The following is a 22,536-nucleotide window of genomic DNA, read 5'->3' as shown; positions in this document are numbered from 1 at the left end:
TTTTTAACTTCCAAGTTTTTATTCAATTTCCTTTTGAAGGCCACTACTGAATCTGTATCCACCTCCCTGTCAGGCAGTGTATTCCAAATCCTAACCACTCATTGCGTAAAATCGTTTTTCCTCATGTTGCCTCTGGTTATTTGCCAAGCACCTTAAATCTGTTGTCTCCTGTCAGCCATTGGAAATAGTTCCTCTTTATATACACTACTCAAGTCCAATGATTTTAGACACCCCGTAACCGTCTCTGTTCTAAGGAGAAAGCACCTCCTTTCTGGCGCCAGAATAACTGGAGTCACAGCACTGACCGTGTTTTGGAAGTTTGGAAAATAGGTCATCAAGTAGAAGGAAAGTCATTGTCACAGAGGATTCCATCTAACTAGGCTACATCTGGTTCAGGGGTTCCCCACTGCAACATTCCACAAAGCAGCTGAATGAAGAAGCGTATACAGCAATGATTGGATTGGATTGGATTTGTTTATGAAGCTGGAATCAGCAGCCTGACTCACTGCCTGTCTTGGATCTGTGCACAGCAGTGAAGGGAGAGGAATAGAAGCTTTAATCCCTCAATATAAATCATGCTTCACTGCAAGCACCGAAACAAATCAATTCAAGTACAAGGTTATTTTGTCAGCCTGACTATTTGACATGGCAAGGCTGATGATGGTTGGCTACTCAAACAGCACAGGAGCATGAATTAAACTGAAAAATTAGGCAGCGTGTGCCTTTTGGAATGTGTCCATGAATCCACCTGGAGTCAACAGCTGACAGTATTGAAAGAGCCTCAACTCAATGCATGTCTCCTGGTAATGAGTTTAGATCGGCAGTTTAGATAATAATCAACTGTGAATAGCTTATGGAAGAGAAACAGAGATGTGCAGGATAGGTGGATTGGCCACGCTAAATTTCCCCTTAATAGGAGAAAAATAATTGGGTACTCTAAATTTATTTTTTAAAAAGGAAGCTGATAGGGGCAGATAGCCAAATACACAAAAGGCATAATCAAAGAGCAGCAAAGGTATAATTGCTCAGACCCTGAGAAATCAGGACAGGCAGTTACCATTTAGCAGTCTCAGTAAGCAGACAGGCTAGTTCCCAGTCACCAAGCCTGAAGGCCAAGTTTACAGCAAACACATTTCTATGTCTTAGAGCCAAGTTAATGCACTAAACCGTCATTACAGCAGTTTTAAAACATCTTTGCTGGACCAGGAAAAGACAGTTCCCAGATTTGAATATCATCCCTGCATTGTATGGTAACTAAGGCTGGTTATTCAATTTCAATGCTGTTTGGGGAACAGGGGAAGTCTTAAAGAGTTCAGATATTGGAGATATAGAACATAGAACATAGAACGATACAGCGCAGTACAGGCCCTTCGGCCCTCGATGTTGCACCGACATGGAAAAAAAAAAACTAAAGGCCATCTAACCTACACTATGCCCTGATCATCCATATGCTTATCCAATAAATTTTTAAATGCCCTCAATGTTGGCGAGTTCACTACTGTTGCAGGTAGGGCATTCCACGGCCTCACCACTCTTTACGTAAAAAACCCACCTCTGACCTCTGTCCTATATCTATTACCCCTCAATTTAAGGCTATGTCCCCTCGTGCTAGCCACCTCCATCCGCGGGAGAAGGCTCTCGCTGTCCACCCTATCTAACCCTCTGATCATTTTGTATGCCTCTATTAAGTCACCTCTTAACCTTCTTCTCTCTAACGAAAACAACCTCAAGTCCATCAGCCTTTCCTCATAAGATTTTCCCTCCATACCAGGCAACATCCTGGTAAATCTCCTCTGCACCCGTTCCAAAGCTTCCACGTCCTTCCTATAATGAGGCGACCAGAACTGTACGCAATACTCCAAATGCGGCCGTACCAGAGTTTGGTACAGCTGCATCATGACCTCATGGCTCCGGAACTCAATCCCTCTACCAATAAAGGCCAACACACCATAGGCCTTCTTCACAACCCTATCAACCTGGGTGGCAACTTTCAGGGATCTATGTACATGGACACCGAGATCCCTCTGCTCATCCACACTACCAAGAATTTTACCATTAGCCAAATATTCTGCATTCCTGTTATTCTTTCCAAAGTGAATCACCTCACACTTCTCCACATTAAACTCCATTTGCCACCTCTCAGCCCAGCTCTGCAGCTTATCTATGTCCCTCTGTAACCTGCAACATCCTTCCGCACTGTCTACAACTCCACCGACTTTAGTGTCGTCTGCAAATTTACTCACCCATCCTTCTGCGCCCTCCTCTAGGTCATTTATAAAAATGACAAACAGCAACGGCCCCAGAACAGATCCTTGTGGTACGCCACTCGTAACTGAACTCCATTCTGAACATTTCCCATCAACTACCACTCTCTGTCTTCTTTCAACTAGCCAATTTCTGATCCACATCTCTAAATCACCCTCAATCCCCAGCCTCTGTATTTTCTGCAATAGCCGACCGTGGGGAACCTTATCAAACGCTTTACTGAAATCCATATACACCACATCAACTGCTCTACCCTCGTCTACCTGTTCAGTCACCTTCTCAAAGAACTCGATAAGGTTTGTGAGGCATGACCTACCCTTCACAAAACCATGCTGACTATCCCTAATCATATTATTCCTATCTAGATCTAGATATATATTGTAACAAGGGCCAAGTTGTTTAGAAACTGTGTACAATAATTCATACATCTTAAAAGTGCGTGAGAGTAGAGTAGTCCAGTGTTCTTCAAAGTAGGGGACGCGGGCAGGTGTAGGGAGGGTCGCGGAGCCGTTGTCCGTGGCATTCCCGATCACGCAAATCCCCGCACAACAGCCGCCGTTTAATAATGCCGGCTGCAAGCGGCCTTTAAAATGGCCGCTAACATGTAAAGAAAATTCAGCCGCATTGCGCATGTGTGCACGATGATCGGGCACGCCTGCGCAGTGCGGCTGCTATTTTTTTTTAAAAAACGTTTGCAACTTTTTGATTTACAAGTTCTGTAGTGGTATTTATTCATTTATTTTATTAATTTAATTTTTATTTTTTTCATTTATTTTATTCTCTTTTTTTTACAAGTTCAGGGGGGGTTATATTCATTTTTTTCATTTATTTTACTCATTTTATTTTTTATTTGTTTTTGCAAGTTCGGGGGGGTTTATTTGATGAAAATTTACAGGAAAAATATGCAGAACTTTGGACAGATGGAGAGTCCATGCTTTCCGACACCGGAAGGCTTCACCTTCATCCAACAGGTTCCATTGGAGGAGCATGTATGAGGGCCAAAAGGACCCAAAACCATTTCCTCCATTTTTGTCAGCAGCAAACAAGGGAGGAGAAAATGGTGGTTCGCACAGGTCGGCTGGCGTGGATCGCGAAGGTCGGCCAGGTTGGGTCCCGAAGGTTGGCCGATTGGTAAAAATGGGTCCCCGGAAAAAAAGTTTGAAGAACACTGGAGTAGTCTGTTTGTGTGAAGTGGTCTTTTCTTTACTTTAATAGTCTTTAATAATTGTTACCCGACGACTGGGTTATTTATTCTCACTGGGGTTTCAGTTATCTCCTCACCAAAACAAACCAAAACTACACACCCCCACAAACCAGTGTTCCAAGTTGGGATACCCTCACAGATAACATCAGCGTGTTTCGTGACATATGGTCAATGTACACGCACATAATAACGTAAGTGCACAATATCTGAAGATAGAATTTAGAGCACAGAAAAAGCCTTTGAGCCCAAGTACTTATGCTCCTCTGCAACCTCCTTCCCTATCACTCCCTATCAGCATACCCTTCTACTCCAACCTTCTTCATGTACATCTCCAGCTTCTCCCTAAATTCGTGGAGGTGCGCATGCCTGAGGATGGGGCTCGGGCCAGAGGAAGGGGGAAGTGTGCGAGTCTGAGGAAGGGGGAATTTCGCAAGTCTGATGAAGGAGCAATTTCACAAGGTCGCCCTATAAGCTGCCTTCCCAGCTGTGTACTCCTCGCATTTTCCAGGTTTTTCTGTTCCTCCAGACAGAAGTTTTTTTTTCTTCTTAATTTGCCTCATCTTTACTGATTAATCTTCCAAGCAACTCGTTCAACGCCAGGTATTAGCAATCCAAGCAGTATTTGAGTTTTATATTTTGAAATGAATGAAGCAACTGGATTTCTGTTGTATCTTTGACATCCTCCTTAGAATCATAGAATCCATACAGTGCAAGAGGTCATTTAACCTGGTGTTATAAGACATCTTACTGTACTCACCCCAGTCCAACGCCGGCATCTCCACATCTTTCCAAATGGTCATAAATGCTAACCTTCAGGAACTTTTCCATTAACTTACCGACCACCAAAATAAGACTAACCGGCCTATAATTACCAGGGTCATTCCTATTCCCTTTCTTGAACAGAAGAACAACATTTGCCACTGTCCAGTCCTCTGGCAGTATCCCCATGGTAAGAAGTCTTACAACACCAGGTTAAAGTCCAACAGGTTTGTTTCAAACACGAGCTTTCGGAGCACGGCTCCTTCTTCAGGTCCAAGTATCCCCATGGACAGTGAGGACCCAAAGATCAAAGCCAAAGGCTTTGCAATCTCATCCCTTGCCTCCCAAAGAATCCTTGGATATATCCCATCTGGCCCAGGGGACTTGTCGACTCTTAAGGTTTTTCAAAATTGCTAATACATCCTTCCTCAGAACATCTACCTCCTCCAGCCTACCTGTCTGTATCACACTCACATCCTCAAAAACATGGCCCCTCTCCTTGGTGAACACTGAAGAAAAGTATTAATTCAACGCCTCCTATCTCTTCTGATTCCATGCACAAGTTCCCACTACTGTCCTAACCTCACCCTGGTCATTCTTTTATTTCTCACACGAGTAAAAAGCCTTGGGGTTTTCCTTAATCCGACCCGCCAAGGACTTCTCATGCCCCCTCCTAGCTCCCCTAAGCCCTTTTTTAAGCTCATTCCTTGCTACCTTGTAACCCTCAAGCGACCCAACTCAACCTTGTTTTCTCATCCTTACATACGCTTCCTTTTTCCTCTTGACAAGACATTCAACCTCTTTTGTGAACCATGGTTCCCTCACTTGGCCATTTCCTCCCTGCTTGACAGGGACATACCTATCAAGGAAACACAGTATTTATTCCTTGAACAAGCTCCACTGTTCATTTGTGCCTTTCCCTGACAGTTTCTGTTCCCATCTTATGCTCCCTAATTCTTGCCTAATCGCATCATAATTACACCCCTCTCCCAATTATAACCTTGCCCTGCCGTATGGCCCTATCCCTCTCCATTGCAATAGTGAAGACACCGAATTGTGGTCACTATCTCAAAAGTGCTCTCCCACAAACAAATCTAACACTTGGCCCGGTTCATTACCCAGTACCAAATCCAATGTGGCCCCCCCTCTTGTCGGCCTATCCACATATTGTGTCAGGAAACCCTTCTGCACACAGTGTACAAAAATTGCCCCATCCAAACTGTTCCAATCAATATTTGGAAAGTTAAAGTCACCCATGACAACTACCCCGAGACCTCCACACCTATCCATAATCTGTTTTGCAATTTCTTCCTCCGCATCTCTATTACTATTTGGGGGCCTATAGAAAACAACTAACAACGTGACCAATCCATTCCTATTTCTAACTTCAGCCCATATTACCTCAGTAGGCATAACCCCCTCGAACTGCCTTTCTGCAGCCGTTAAACTATCCTTGATTAACAATGCTACTCCTCCACCTCTTTTACCACCTTCCCTACTCTTACTGAAACATCTATACCCCAGAACGTCCAACAACCATTCCTGTCCCTGTTCTAACCATGTCCCCCTAATGTCCACAACATCGTAGTACCAAGTACCAATCCACACTCCAAGTTCACCTACCTTATTCCGGATGCGCCTTGCATTGAAATAGACACACTTCAACCCACCTTTCTATCTGCCTGTACACTCCTGCAACCTTGATAACCTCCTCAGTACCTCACTACTCTCAACACTGGCTTTTGGACTACAGCTCGTTTTCCCATCCCCCTGACAAATTAGTTTAACCCCCCCACCGAAGAGCCGTCGCAAATTTCCCTCCCAGAATATTCGTGCCCCTCTGGTTCAGGTGCAAACCATCCTGTCTGTACAGGTCCTACTTTCCCCAGAATGTGCTCCAATCATCCACTTAACTGAAACCCTCCCTCCTGCACCATCCCTGCAGCCACGTGTTTATCTGCACTCTCTCCCTGTTAGTCACCTCGCTTGCAAGTGGCACCGGCAACAAACCAGAGATGACAACATAGTTTGTCCTGGCTCTCAGCTTCCACCCTAGCTCCCCAAATTCCTGTTTTAAATCCCCGTCCCTTCTCTTACCTATGTTTTTGGCACCGATGTGTATCACGACTTGTGACTGTTCCCCCTCCTCCTCAAGGATTCTGAAAACACGGTCCGAGACATCACGGACCCTGGCACCCGGAAGGCAACATACATCCGTGAGTCTCTTTTGTTGCCACAGAACTGTCTATCTGTCCCTCTAACTATCGAGTCCCCGATAACAATTGCTCTCCTGCTCTCCCCCCTTCCCTTCTGAGCCACCGGGACGGACTCAGTGCTGGAGATCCGTTCACCGTGGCTTACCCGTGGTAGGTCGTCCCCCTCAACAGTATCTAAAGCGGTATACTTGTTACTGAGGGGATCGACCACAGAGGATCCCTGCACTGACTGCTTCCTCCCAGCCCCTCTCACCGTCACCCATCTATCTTGATTCTTCGGAATAACTACATCCCTGAAGCTACTATCTGTGACCACCTCTGCCTCCCGAATGATCCGAAGTTCATCCAGCTCCAGTTCCCTAACGCGGTTTCTGAGGAGCCGGAGATGGGTGCACTTCCCACAGGTGAAATCAGCAGGGACACTGACAGCGTCCCTCACCTCAAACATTCTGCTGGAGAAACGTTGCACTGCCTTCCCTGCCATCCTCTCTAGATAAAACAAGAAAAATAAAGAGAGAGCTTACCTGTTATTCATTCTACCCCTTAGGTTAGAGGAGATGGAAGGGTGGGGGACACTACAAGTGTAGTGTCTAAGGTTTAGGAACCGCCCAACTTAAATACAGGTAGAAATAAAACACTTAACCAGCAACCACTGCGCCCCACACGAGAACAGCAATCAGCTGTTATGGGCCAGCGCAAACAATTTAAATCTTTATTACTTACCCAGCAGTCACTCTGCCCTCATTCCGACCGGATTCAGCTGGAAACTCCCAACAGTAAGTTTTTTTAAAAATTACTCCCTTTTCAGCAAGCACTCACTCAGCAACCACTACGCCCCTCACAAGAACACCTCAGGGAAAAGAAAAACTACGTACCAGTCACCAGCCAAATCACTTACCTGCAGGCTGTGACGTCATGGTTCAACTTCTTTCTACTTCTACCTGCCCTTGAGTCTCCCTCTTGATCTTTACTCGGCTGGGATCCTTACAGTGTATGTTGGTGCCTGGAAGCCGCTGCCAGAGGTGGTGGTGGAAAGTATGATAGTGATGTGTAAGGGATGTCTTGACAAATGCATGAATAGGTTAGGAATTGTAGCCATCGGGGATGGCCACTTCCAGAATACAAAATGGATGATCGCATTGACTGTAGGGAAATATGGACAATGTTAGGAAAGCAAGCAGGCACAGAGCCTGTATGCGTATTGAGAAGGCAACTCCCAGACGAGACTGAAACTGTAGGTCGATTAACATATTGATATCCCATCTCCGGGAACAAAGGAAAGATACTCAAGCAACCGATCCAGCTCCAGACACCCTGGCGCCAGTTCCCCAAACCGAAAGCATAAACAAAGCAAGGCCAACGGCCACCTAGGACACGCCCAGCCATCAGGGCACCCCCCCCCTTTATTGGTCAAGATCAATACGAGTGATCAAGATACGGCCCAATTAATCGGGGCCAAGTTCAAGGCCCGCCCAAAGCACGCGAAGCCCCTTCAGGTATAAGAAGACCCCGAGAGAGAATCGCTCGCTTGGATTCAGCTCTTGAAGCGTAGAGACCCGTCCACCAGCTGCACTAGAAGCAACTAAGTCCAAGGTTAACGCTCGCTATCAGACCGACGACCTTAGCTATTCTCCTGTCACCTCTTCGAACCCAACAGCCTCAAATCCGAACAACGGCCATTGTTCCTCTGACTGAGTGGGCACCCGAAGTTAAGTATAGATGTTAGCATTAGAGATAGTTTAGTTTGTGGTATTTTGTGCATGAGTAGATATTACTGTGTGTAAATAAATAGTATTGACTTTGAACTAACTAAAAGATACCTGGTGAGTCTAGAGCAAACATAATTAGGATTAAGGAAGGCGACCATATTGACTACCATATTTATAACCAGATAAATATAGCAACAGAATAGAGGGATACAGGCCCTTGAAGTGTAGAAGATTTTAGTTTTGACGGGCAGCATGGTCGGCACAGGCTTGGAGTGCCGAAGGGCCTGTTCCTGTGCAGTACTTTTCTTTGTTCTTGGTTCTTTATTCACTTCCTCATTTTTGTATTCAAATGCCTTTGCTGCAAGTGTCAAATACAAGTAGCCATTCGGAATAGTTACAACGAAAGGTTCAAAAGTTTGGCCTTCATCACTGAAAAGAGAGAGTTACAATCGAAGCACCTAATGTTTTGAAACGGGTAAATATTAAATGACTGCATCCACTGGTGGCACCTCTTCGAACAAAATGGAACATTGACTGAGGATCGTTCATTTAAAGAACACAGGATAAGGTCAGATTTTCAAACATGGAATGTCTTATTGCAAGTGGCCGACAAAAATTAAAAGGGAATTCGATAAGCATTGGACAAATGATATTGAAGCCTTTGCCTTCCTAATCGCCCGCTAAAGAATCCTGCTCGGCTGGCGATCGGCAGGACCAGCCAAAGCTGCAGACTATCAGAATTGCTCCACTTTAAGGTGAATGGTGGAAGATATATAGGGATGATGTCAGAGGTAGGTTCTTTACCTAGAGAGTAGTGGGGGCATGGAATGCACTGCCTGTGGAAGTAGTCGGAAACATTAGGGACCTTCAAGCGGCTATTGGATAGGTACATGGATTACGGTAGAATGATGGGGTGTAGATTAATTTGTTCTTAATCTAGGACGAAAGTTCGGCACAACATCGTGGGCCGAAGGGCCTGTTCTGTGCTGTATTTTCCCATGTTCTATGTTCTAACTGGAGAAAATAAAATTCACTATCCGGGGGTCCGTGGAGGCCATTCACCAACTTGTTCCAAGACCCTTCGTAGCCAGCAGCCCAGAAGGAACTATCCAAATGTACAAACTTTGACTTTGGTCAGTGATGATGGAATTATGTACCATAAAATATGAAAATCAATAAAAACAATTAAAAAAAAAGAAAACATCCACTTGAAATGAGGGAAGTAGATAAAAATAATCAAAGGTATTTTGAACTGTGACATTGATACAGGCAAATAAACAAAAGTCAAGAGATTTGTTAAAAGCAAATTGCACTTAAACTTGATCATGTTCTCTGATGAAGTATTAAAGGGTTCAAGAGGATAGTACAATTGATGATGTGTACACAGACTGTCAAAAGGCACGCAATAGTCTTGTGAAGTCCACTGGCAGTGACAGTGTGGATATAATATTGAGGAAGGAGCAAAAAGCAGTGTCATGGTGAACATCTGCTTCCCCAGAGCAGGAGGGAAGTATATATACAGTGGTGGTCCCCAGGATTTAGTATTAGGACAGCTGCTCTTTAAACTATAGCTTAAAGATCTGGACTTGGGCACACAGGACACAACTCGCAAGTCTGCAGATGTCTGAAAAACACACCTGTACTAAACAAGGATGTGAATGGTAACAGGCTGTCGGGGACCACTGACTGGCAACTTGGGCAGACAAAATTTAATGCACTGGTTAGATCTCAGCTACACTTGTGTTCAATTCGAGGCACCACATTGCAAGACAGATGTCAAGGGCTCTTCAGGGAATAGTGAAGCACAGAAAGAAATCATTCAGTGCATCAAGTCTTCAGCAGTCGGTGCACGAGCAGAGGAGAGATGGTGAGCAATCCACATGCATGAGAGAAAAGTATTGAGTGAGAACAATAGCGTTGGAAGTAGCTTAATAGCCACCCATGTGTTAATGTTTCCCTATCTAAAGCCATTGTCTGTTGTGGAATGTGTTACAAGGTGCACCTTTACGTCATCAGCAACATGCAAAAAAACACTCCGCGGGATCATATCTCATTGTTTAGGAGGTAGGCAGTAATATATACTTTTATATATTATTTACACTATACATACACATACGAGTCCTACACATTGCCATATAGGCTGGTGTATTATAAGACAGTCACACAGCATTTCTTGGGAGTCTTTCATGATCTCAGGATTGTCCAGAAATGTTTGACAGCAAATAGTGTCCTTTTGAAGTGCTGTGAAGTTTTGAACGTTATAGGCAACACAAGAAATCCTTTAAGCACTTTACCTCATCTACAAAGGTTTATCATGATACAGTACATTCCCAATGATCTACAGTACACTCCCAATGATCTATACTGTCTGTACCCACTTCATTCAGCTTAGGTGTCAGTTGTGGCTCAGAGAAATAGCGCCCTTGCCTGAGTCAGAAGGTTTGGGTTCAGGTTCCACTCCAGAGACTTGAGCACATAATCCACATAGAAACTTCACTAAAGTACTGAGGGAGTGCTGCACTGTTTGAGATGCTGCCCGTCAGGCAAAAAATACTCTCTGGCACCATTTAGAAGATTACAGGAGCTCTCCAACATCACAAAGAGTACTTGGTCATTAGTATATTGATGTTTAAGAAATTATGTTTGTGTGTGTAAATTGACTGTTGTCACATTGCAAAGAAGCACAACATTTCTATGGCTCTGTAGTGCTTTGGAGAACCCAGAGGTCAATATATATATATGTGAGTCTCTCTTTTCAGCAGGGCAGAGAGAGACTGGTGTTTCATTATCACCCCATTACCAGGTTATAGTTCAATGCACATGGGTAGCTTTCTTAAGGAATGCCATGCTTGCACTAAATCAGGCAACAGCCAGAACTATGACTCGTGTAAGGCCATTATGTATAGTGCATTATTTGTATTATTCTACTGGTAAGTTTGGGCTGTATTTAAGCTAGTCTATTCCTCTATAGGCCAGCACATTTCAGAGTTATAAGCAACCATAGCCTCGGGTCACTCATGTAGCCATATATTGGTAGCCATGATGTGGAGATGCTGGCGTTGGACTGGGGTGAGCACCGTAAGAAGTCTTACAACACCAGGTTAAAGTCATTCACCTGGCAGCACAGTAGCATTGTGGATAGCACAATCGCTTCACAGCTCCAGGGTCCCAGATTCGATTCCGGCTTGGATCACTGTCTGTGTGGAGTCTGCACATCCTCCCCGTGTGTGCGTGGGTTTCCTCCGGGTGCTCCGGTTTCCTCCCACAGTCCAAAGATGTGCAGGTTAGGTGGATTGGCCGGGATAAATTGTCCTTGGGGTCCAAATTGCCCTTAGTGTTAGGTGGGGTTACTGGGTTATTGGGATAGGGGGGAGGTATGGGCTTGGGTAGGGTGCTCTTTCCAAGAGCCGGTGCAGACTCGATGGGCCAAATGGCCTCCTTCTGCACTGTAAATTCTATGAAAAAAACCTGAGGAAGGAGCAGTGCTCCGAAAGCTAGTGTTTGAAACAAACCTGTTGGACTTTAACCTGATGTTGTAAGACTTCTTACTGTAATATATTGGTAGAGTTCAGAAAGATGCAGGGCCAGAAACATTGCCTCGCTCCCTACCTAGGGATATTGAAAGCCATCATATTGCCCCAAAAGAAGACCCCAACTTACTAAGCACAGAGTGGTGACTGAACCTGGGCTCTTACTGGATTGTAACTCAATTTGTGAAAATGATAAAACCAACAGAGACAGAGATACTCTTCTGCCTTCAGATGTCTTTTCTTTAGATTCAGGCCACAGTTAAACAAAGGCAAAAAATGCAAACAAGTCATTCAATTTACTGTGAGTGACATATCTCCAAGGCTACAACCATGTGATCTGAACAACAATGGCATAAATATTCACTGGAAGATGTCGTTGAGAAAGTCATGCTGTGTTTACTACAAGTTAACAATTTAAAGGAGAAGTTCAAGTCTTCTGGACTGGTCCACAATCAAATGTTTAAAGAGGTAGTCTCAAAATCACCTACATCCTATGCTGATAGAGAGATGGATCACATTACAGTTCTCCCGATCTGACATCCTTCGTTTTGGGCCCAGTATCTAAAGAAGGATGTGCTGGCCTTGGATGGGGTCCAGAGGAGGTTCACAAGAATGGTGCCAGGAATGAAGAGCTTGTCATAAGAGAAGCGGTTGAGGACTCTGCGACTGTATTCAATGGAGTTTAGAAGGATGAGGATGGGGCAGCACGGTGGCACAGTGGTTAGCACTGCACTCTCACGTCGCCAAGGTCCCAGGTTCGATCCCAACTCTGGGTCACTGTCCGTGTGGAGCTTGCACATTCTCCCCGTGTTTGCGGGGATTTTGCCCCCACAACCCAAAGATGTGCAAGGTAGGTGGATTGAACACGCTAAACTGCCCCTTAATTGGAAAAAATAAATTTCTAAAAAAAAAAGGATGAGGGTGGGATCTCATTTAAAGTTACAGAATACTGAAAGGCATAGATAGAGTGGATGTGTAGAATATGTTTCCACTAGTAGGAGACTAGAATCCAAGGGCACAGACTCAGACTGAAGGAAAAATACTGAGGTGAAAAGGAACTTCTTCAGCCAGAGGGTGGTGAATCTATGGAACTCTCCGCCGCAGAAGGCTGTGGGGGCCAAATCACGGAGTGTCTTTAAGACAGAGATAGATAGGTTCTTGATTAATAAGGGGATCAGGGGTTCAGACGAGAAGACAATGAAAATGGGGATGAGAAACATCTCAGGCGTGATAAAATAGTGTGGCAGACACGATGGACTGAATGGCGTGATTCTGCACCTTTACCTTATGGTCTATTGGACAGGGACCTTTGCACCAATGACAGAAGGAGGTTAACATTAAAATCCTGGCACTATCTCACGTGACTGCAGTGAACTTCCAAACAAATGACTACGACCCCCAAGCAATACCTCTCTTGTAGTTAAGCAAGGTGGCAGCTGATTCAACAGAAAGGTGGAAACAGAAGGTTATTGCAAAAACTAAAAACTCATGAGTAGGCGGTAACGTATTAACCTGGATTGAAGATTAGCTGGCAGAAAACAAGGGGTATGCATAAATGGGTCTTTATCTCATGTGACGATTGGAGTCTTTTGGCAAGATGCGACAAGTGGTATTCCTCTGGACTTCCAGTGGTGACATGTCGGTGGAGGTCGCACGTCGGGTGGCTCCAGCTAGAGTTCCCATTTTAGCCCTTTTCCACCCGTTTTTGAGGGAACCTAGATGACAATTTGTTCCAAAGCAGAGGATGCCGAAATCCCAACGGAAAATAATGGGAGGTAAGGGAACGAGCATTACTCATGGTCTCAAGCAAGGGTCAGAGTTCTGATGGCGGGTGCAAGCTCATCGGGTGGGGCTGTGCCCACCATGGTGGATATGTTGGCAGAGGTTATGGTAGTTATGGCGGGGGAAATTGAGCAGGAATTTCCTTTAAAAAAAAAATTAGAGTGCGCAATTCGTTTTTTTCCAATTAAGGGGCAATTTTTAGCGTGGCCAATCCACCTACCCTGCACATCTTTGGGTTGTGGGGGTGAAACCCACGTAAACACGGGGAGAATGTGCAAACTCCACACGGACAGTGACCCAGAGCCGGGATCGAACCTGGGACCTCAACGCCGTGAGGCAACAGGGCTAACCCACTGCGCCACTGTGCTGCCCTGAGCAGGAATTTCCCAAGCACTTCAAGCGGCATGGGAAGATGATAATGGGGACAGTTGGTGGAGGATGCGCTTGTCCCAATAAAGGAAGCTCTTGGAAAGACGACGGAGACGATGCGGGAGCATGGTGAGTGCTGAAGGGGGTGGAGGAAGCACTATCGCGCAGGGTGACCAGCTCGCCTCGTTGGATGCGGAGCTGGCGAATAGGTTGCAATGACACAATCTTCGAATTGTGGGGCTGCCGGAGGGGCTGGAGGGCCAAAGGCCGACGGAGTACTTTGCAAGAATGTTAGCAAAGCTGTTGGGGGAGGACAAAGATGCCACCCCCTTCGAACTAGATAGGCCCATCGGTCGCTTCAGCCAAAGCCAAGGACGAATGAGCCACCAGGCGAAGGGGAAGGTCTTCTGATGTGCCAAGTAGAACCGGGAGGTGAGGCGGGAAAGCAGTAGTATTTGTATATAACAGGACGTCAAAAAGGAGCTGGCAAGAAGGTGCATAGCCTTTAACAAGGTGTGTGTAACGAGGGGTTTATGAAGAGGGTGTTGGCAGCCATTCCGGGCTTGGATGCACATGAGTTGGTTTTGGGTGGGGACCTAAAAACGGTGTTGAACCCGAGATTGGATCGGTCGAGGAACGCTCACTAACCTCTTCAGGAGTGGGAGTTCCGGTGTTCATGAAGGAGATGGAAGGAGCGGACCCATGACAGTTTCTGCACCCGGGGGTATTCTTTTTTTCTCCAGTGCATAATGTACATTCGAGGATTGATTTATTTGTCATGGGGAGGTCGTTGCTGCCAGGGGTGAGGAAAGCTGAATACTCGTCTATTGTTAGTGTAGATCATCCACCGTATTTGGTGGATGTGGTCTTGGAGAGGGGGCTGGCACAGAGGTCAGTGTGACGGATGGATGTGGGTTTGCTGGCGGATTTGGGTTTCTGTGGGAGGAAAGCAGGGGTCATAGACAATTAAGATAGATTAAATAACAATAGAGAGGTCCTGCAGTGGCATGGGAGACATTGAATGCAGTGGTACGGGGTGAGAACATTTTGTGCAAGGCACAGATAGACAGGGAGGCTAAGGAGGAACGCCAGCAGTTGGTGGACGAGATTTTGGAAGTGGACGGGAATTATATGGAGAATCCCACACCCGACTTACTAGTTAACAAGATCCTCAGAAGAAATTTGATCTTTTGTCCAAGAAGAAAGCAGTGCACCAGATGAGGCAGGCAAAGGGGGCGGTGTACGAGTATGGGGAGAAGGCCAGTCGTTTGTTGACGGGCCAGCTCCTGTTAAATGTGGACGGCAAGATGCTTGCCAAGGTATTAGCACTTAGGCTGGAGGAGTGCCTCCTGTAGGTGGTTGGGAAGGACCAGATGGGGTTTGTGAGGGGGAGGCAGTTGGTAGCCAATGGGTGGCGCCTGTTGAATCTTGTTCTGTCCCCGGCAGCAGGAGAGGAGGTCGTCATACTGGCGTTGGATGCGGAAGAGGCGTTTGACAGGGTCGAGTTGTGTTATTTGTATGAGGTGCGAAATTAAATAATTTATTTTAAAAAAAAAGAAGAGTGAGGGGTGACTTGATTGAAGTATAGAAGATCCTGAACAATCGTGACAAGGTGGATGGGGAAAGGATGTTTCCTCTTGAACTAGAGGGCACGGTTTTAAAATTAGGGGTCACCTTTTTAGGATAGAGTTGAGGAGAATTATTTTCTCGGAGGTTTGTGCAACTTTGGAACTCTGCCTCAGAAGGCGGGGAAGCGGGATAACAACAGATTCTTGTTGGGCAATGTGGTATGGGAATGTGGAACTCAAACATACATTAGCTATGATCCTAGCAGGCTGAAGGGCTGAATAGCCGTCGTTTGCTCCTATTTCGTATGAATACCAACACTTTCAATTTCCTCTCCAATTCACAAATCAGCTCCAGGAGGAAATAGATCACTGTACATTCATCCTCGCTGGATCAAAATCTTGGAACTCTTACCGGCACTATAGGAGTAACCTTACCACACAGACTGCAGCTGTTCAAAGTGCCAGCTCACCACCACCTTGACAAACACAACTTGGGATGCCAGCCCTGCCAGCAACAGACATCCTGAGAATAAATAATGACGACTATAACAACTCCCTGACCCCACTCAAAAGTCAGATTCTCTCCAAAAGCCACATGTCACCTTCAGCCTCAATGTCACCCCTGCACAACAACTTGAAGTTAGATAACACCTTTAACATAACTAACTATCCCACGGCACGTCATATGGAACAAAGTTGGACATCAAGCCACATGAGATATATGGGAAGATGACCAAAAGCTTGGTCAGAGGTCGGTTTTATGGAGCATCTTGAAGGAGAAAAGTGAGATGAGGCCGAGGGGGTTAGACAGGAAATTCCAGAGTTTAGAGTCCAGGCAGCTGAAAGCAGTCACCAATGGTAGGAGCAACTATAATCAGGAATGCTCAGGAGGTCAGGAGTGATTGGTGAACAAGACTTGGTGCAAGCTAGAAGGCTGCAGCAACATTTCTCACCATCTTGCAATTAAGGAGAAGATGGGAGACAGCCCAGCGGTGCATCAGAATAGGAGAGTCTCGAAGTAAAAAAAGGGAAAGATGAGAATTTGAGCAGATGACCGGAGGTGAGAGTCAGGCAATGTTAGCTGGTGTAACTAGGTGGTCTGATGTGCGGCAGGGAGTCATACTGGGGTCAAGTACAACATCAAGATGGTGAAGTGTGTGGTTCAAACTCAGTGTTGCCAGGGAGAGGGATCAAGTCAGTGGCCATGGATTTTATCATGGGTGCCAAAATAATGGTTTCAGCCTTCGCAAAATTCAACTGGAGGCGGTTTCTGTTAATCCAATACTCGATATCAGATGAGCAGTCTGACAGAGCACGGGAGGGGTCAAGAGAGGTACAGGAGAGATGCTGCTGGCTATTGTCAGCGCACATCAGGAAATCGATGCCATGATTTCTGATGACAACACTCAAGGGCAGCATGTCGATGAGAGATAGGAGGAAACCAAGAATAGATACTTGTGGGACACCAGAAGTAATGGCACGAGAGCAAGAAGAAAAACATTGTTGATTATCCTCTGACTACGACTAGATAGAAGAGCAGTCCCACCCAGATGGAGAGGCCTTGAGAAGGAGGTCAATCGTGTCAGAGGCTGCAGACAGTTCGAAAAGGGCAAGGAGGGAACGTATACCTTTGTCAAGTCAAACTGCTTGTCATGTGTCACTTCATTTAAAAACTGTGATGAAGTGGAAACCTGTTTGGAGGGATTCATTTAAAAAAAAAAAAATTTAGAGTACCAAATTATTTTTTTCCAATTAAGAGGCAATTTAGCATGGCCAATCCACCTACCCTGCACATCTATGGGTTGTGGGGGCAAAACCCACGAAGACATGGGGAGAATGTGCAAACTCCACACAGACAGTGACTCAGAGCCAGGATTGAACCTGGGACCCGTGAGGCAACAGTGCTAACCACTGCACCACTGATGCCCTGGTTGGAGGGATTCAAACAAGAATTTCCAATTAAGGGGGCCATGAATGTGGGAGCTGACACTGCATTCAAGGACTTTGAAGAAGAATGACATTTGAGACAGGGTTGTGGCTTGCAAGTACAATGAGGATCAAGGGTGTGTTAGCACAGGGATCATGGTAGCAGATCTAGAGGAGAGCGAGAGAGAGAATGAGCGAAAAACAAAGTGGAGCAGTCAGCAGTTTAGTCAGAATAGAACCTGGAGAGGTTTTCACCAACAAGTTGAACTCGGAGAGGACATGAGGGGAGGTAGTAGAGAAACAAGGTAAAGATACATGTTCTGAATTAGAGCAAAGGGAAACCTTAGAGGAAGTTAAGCCCAGTGGGTGAGGGGAAGGGAGGAAAGCAACTGAACATCCAATGTTAGTCTTCAGAACAAAGTGTATGGATCCATCAGACGTTTTATTGGAGGGGAGGATAGAGGCAGCAGGGGAAGGCAGTTTATGGAGATGGTGAAGAGAAACCGGGTGATATCTCAACCTTCAGGAATGATCCTTATAGAGGGCGTAGCTGGAATGATGGAGTGCAGGACCCAATAATGCTTCAAGTGGTCTGGCGATGAACAGTTAATCCATTATTCACCAAAGTCTGCATTCCCAGCACTCAAGGAACAGAGATGAGGGGTGTACCATGAGTACTGATTAGGGTGGGAAACAGTGGTGGTTCTAGAATTGATGTAAAAGACAAGTTAACTTGACTCCAGCAGCTGTATCACCATAGACAGCAAATATGCTTTTATCAATATTATCTGCTCAATACCTAAAGCATCAAGTGGAGCTTACTTTTCAATCTCCAGAGCAGCCACTTTCCTTTTCTCATACAGCTTGTCATTGAGAGCCCGCACAATGTTGGAGGTGAGAGGGGCAAAATCCTTCTCAGTATTCATCTTGTCAATTGAAACCTCTTGGATATCTGATCTTGTCAGTCACAAGCTAAGGAGAGAAAAGACAGAAGTTAATGTGAGAGAGAAGAAATAAAGGGCAGACAAAAAGTGAGGGAAAGGCAGGCCAATGTGTATGAGATAGACAGGAGGTGGGTTTGAAGAGAGGCAGACAGGAGGGGCAGAGCCCCCCCCCCCCCCAGATTGTGGTGGCATTGGACTGAATCCGCAGCCACCACACTGAGGTCCTAGTGGGTGAGACCATGAGAGACCCACGCCGTTGGGAACTCGGCTGGTCAGGGATGGAGCATCGCGGGGCGGGTCTCATCCAACATTCGGAGGCGGGAATACGCCACTTTTCAGGGGGTGGCACATCGCGAAAACAGCGCAGCCCCGATTTCGGTGTCATCGGGGATTCTCCGCCCCATCGCCAAACGCCGGTGGCGCGATGGTCGGGCTGAAGACGGGGACGCTTGGTGACCGGGGGAGGGTGGACGGGCTGGTGATGGGGGGAGAATGGCATGGTGATGGAAGGGGGGGGGGGGGGGGAGAATGGCGTGGTGATGAAAGGGGTGGGAGAGAATGGCGTGGCGATGGGGGGGGGGGGGGAGAATGGCGTGGCGATGGGGGGGGGAGAATGGCATGGCGATGAGGGGGGGAGAATGGGGTGGTAATGGGGGGGAATGGGGTGGTGATGGAGGGGGGGGGAGAATGGGGTGGTGACAGTGGAGTGGAGCGCGGTGGCGACAATGGGAGGGGGAACGCGGTGGGGACGACGGAAGGGGGAACGCGGTGGGGACGACGGGAGGGGGAACGCGGTGGGTTACGGCGGGAGGGGGAACGCGGTGGGGACGGCGGGAGGGGGAACGCGGTGGGGACGGCGGGAGGGGGAACGCGGTGGCGACGACGGGAGGGGGAACGCGGTGGCGACGGGGGGGAATAGGGTGGTGACAGGGAGGGGGATTGGGGTGGTGACGGGGGGGGGGGGGAGTGATGGACTGGTGACGGGCTGGTGACAGGGGGGATGGGGTGGTGACGGGAGGGGGAACGCGGTGGCGACGGGGGGAATAGGGTGGTGACAGGGAGGGGGATTGGGGGGGTGACGGGGGGGGGGGGGGGTAATGGACTGGTGACGGGCTGGTGACAGGGGGGCATGGGGTGGTGACGGGAGGGGGAACGCGGTGGTGACAGAGGTATGCGGTGGTGACGGGGGGAATAGGGTGGTGACAGGGAGGGGGATTGGGGTGGTGACACGGGAGGGGGAACGCGGTGGCGACGGGGGAGGAATGGGGTGGTAACAGGGGGGGGAGAATGGGGTGGTGACGGGGGGGAATAGGGATTGTGATGGGGGGGAATAGGGATTGTGATGGGGGGAATGGGGATTGTGATGGGGGGGGAATGGGGTGGTGATGGGGGGGAATGGGGTGGTGATGGGGGGGATGGGGTGGTGATGGGGGGGGGATGGGGTGGTGATGGGGGGGGATGGGGTGGTGATGGGGGGGGATGGGGTGGTGACGGGGGGGATGGGGTGGTGACGGGGGGGGAAATGGGGTGGTGACGGGGGGGGGGGAAATGGGGTGGTGACGGGGGGGGGGGAAATGGGGTGGTGACGGGGGGGGGAAATGGGGTGGTGAGGGGGGGGGGAATGGGGTGGTGACAGGGGGGGAATGGGGTGGTGACAGGGGGGGGAATGGGGTGGTGACAGGGGGGGGAATGAGGTGGTGACAGGGGGGAATGGGGTGGTGACAGTGGGGGAATGGGGTGGTGACGGGGGGGGGGGGGAATGGGGTAGTGACCTGGGGGGGGGGGGGGGGGAAATGGGGTGATGACCGGGCGGGAGTACGGAGTCTCTTTCTCCTGTCAGCCTTTGAATCGGCTCCATCCCGCTGCCGGGCCGGCCGCTGTATATCCCGGTGTCTGTCTCTCACCCCGGCTCTGCTGCTCCTGCTGCTGCTCCTCTCCCGGTCACCGTTAAGCCGCCATATTGAACTAGTCACATGACTCAGACAGACCGAAGCAGCTGAGGCTGAACACGGCGAACTGTCAAAGCAGAGCTGTCGAACGCAGTCTGACAGGTGACCATAGGGGGGGTGGAGCCAAGGGTGGGCGGGGCTTAGGGGGTGGGCGGGGCCAGAGAAAAGGGTGGTGTCAGCCGGTGGCAAAAGAATGTGGAAGGGATGGAGCCAGAGGAAGTGGACGGGCCTGTTGAAAGGGAGGAGCCAGAGGGAGGGAGGGGCCTGTGGAAAGGGTGGGGCCAGAGGGAGTGGGAAGCCTGTGAAAGGGTGGAATCAGAGGAAGTGGGAGGGGCTGTGCAAAGCGTGTCGCCAGAGGGAGTGGTGAGCCAAGAGAAGTGGGTTTGGAAAGGACCGGAGATGTAGAAGGAGGATTTGGAGGGGTGGTAGACCTTGGGAAGGAAAGTGGGAATTACTAGTGTAGGGTGAATTGTGGATTTATAGCTGAAGACGCTAGTGAGGGGGAATGGGAGGGCTTGTGAAGAGACATAGAAGGGTTGTGGTTAATGGAAGTGGGCTATCTAGAGAGGTGGTCGGTTTGGTGAGGGGCTATAGGAGAGGTTAGAGTTCGGGATTGGGAGGGTTCAGAGAGGGGGCTAGGGAGGTGTTGGTGACAGGCAGTGGTTGGGGTTAGAGGTGTAGTGGGATGGTTTAAAGAGAAGGCGGGGTTGGAAGTCCTGTGGAGTCCACTACCAAGATTGTTCACTGTTAAGTCAAAAAGTTTGCATAGATCTAGAACTCATCTCTAAAGTTGAAGAATTGTGTAGCTCAGGAAAATCAACAGAATTCAGAATAGAATTCGCAAAATTATTCGGGGGTCTGGACAAACTGGAAGCAGCCAATCACATCACATTGAGAGCAGTTGAAAAACCAGTGTGCTTGACCGCTTGGAGGACAATCCCATGCCCACTTTTACCGCAAATTTAATGCAAGTTGCATCTGGGAGTCATCTCACCTGTCACCAAACATACAAGTTGGTTGAAGTATGTATGGCCCAGTCAAGAGGTCAAGGATGTTTGTGCATCTTAAAAGTATGAAGGCTGCTGTAGCAATGCTGCAGGAGACTCACCTGAGGGTGAAAGACCAAGTGAGACTTAAGATGGGCTGGGTTAGTCAGGTGTTCATTCTGGATTTGATGGAAGAGCTCGAGCGGTAATGGTCAGCAAAAGGGTACTGTTCCATTCCAGTACTGAAACTGTGTATGGCTCTGTGTGAATCTGTGTTGACATCACACTGTTAAACAAGGCAGTGGAAAGAGAGATCTACCCAATAGCATCTCGAGACGAGGGTCTGGCAAAGCTAGCAAAAAGTATTATTTTTACAAAATGATGCAAACATTGGCTTCTGGCAACCATCTTTGAACGAGGAATCCAAACTACTGACTGCATTCATCACACCCTTTGGGACACACTGCTTCAATTGTCAACTGATGGACCATCAATAATAGATGAAACGAGTTAAAGAACTAAATTGTGTGCCTGCCTGCTGCTGATCCCTCGCTGGGGGCAGGGCCCCAGATCAGCCAACTATATACAAAGCCCAAGGGGGCGGAGCTACAGCCAGAGCCAACAGAAGCAACAACAACAACAGTAAGTAACAATGGAACAAACAATGACAGTGAATATATATATACAGCAGTGAGTAACAGTGGAACGTGGTTCACCACACCGACCCAAGAGAATCACTTCAGCACCTGAGATTTTCCAGAGAAAAATAACAGGAATTTTGGAGGGATTGGAAGACATCATCTGCCACATGGATCCATAGAATTCCATCCATTAATTCCTTACAGTGCAGAAGGAGGCCATTCAGCCCATCATGAAAAGACAAACGGCGCTGGGCCAAGTAAAGGCGACACTGTACAACAAGGGGCTGCAATTTGGTATGGTATACCTGGCATAGCTGAGAGTGACAAAGATTTTTATTTTGAAACGGTGGAGGCGGCTGAGGCGTTCATGAAGGCAGCAGGCTTGGGACACAAGTAGTCGAGCTGGAAGAGAGATTGTGGACTGTGATTGGGGAGCTGGAAAATGTATAAATGTTATAACTTCCTTTTCATTAACCCGTATTGTAACTTTCTTGACTTCACATTGTTATAGAGTTTAAGTTTTTGTTTGGTTTGATTGGCATTTTTGCTCTTTTTTTATTGCAACGGTTAAATGTTATTTCATTGAATTGCATGGGTTAGATTATTTTTCTTTTTCTCCTGGGACTGGGTGGGAGGGGACAGTATACTTTGGGGGGGGAGGGGCCACCCGCGCTAGCTAACTAAAATC

The 22,536-nt window shown here is 47.6% G+C and overlaps 1 protein-coding gene across 3 annotated transcripts in view; it reads right to left on the bottom strand.

The window, feature by feature from the left end:
* vac14 (vac14 homolog (S. cerevisiae)) overlaps positions 1-20,315 on the bottom strand; it is a 413,902-nt gene extending 393,587 nt beyond the window's left edge. For all 3 annotated transcript variants that reach the window (XR_005461858.1, XM_038807077.1, XM_038807078.1), the window contains exons 1-2: positions 20,177-20,315; positions 18,151-18,300 (exon numbers count right to left, since the gene is read on the bottom strand). Coding sequence is in view for 2 of the 3 variants with exons in the window: in XM_038807077.1 (XP_038663005.1) it covers positions 18,151-18,254 (104 nt within the window). In the remaining variant the exon portion in view is untranslated. The remainder of the gene's footprint in view (positions 1-18,150; positions 18,301-20,176) is intronic.
* Positions 20,316-22,536: the final 2,221 nt, after the last annotated feature.

This window comes from Scyliorhinus canicula, chromosome 9, assembly GCF_902713615.1.
Source record: "Scyliorhinus canicula chromosome 9, sScyCan1.1, whole genome shotgun sequence".
Classification (NCBI taxonomy): Eukaryota; Metazoa; Chordata; class Chondrichthyes; order Carcharhiniformes; family Scyliorhinidae; genus Scyliorhinus; species Scyliorhinus canicula.
This window is presented reverse-complemented; position numbering and strand designations above follow the sequence as displayed.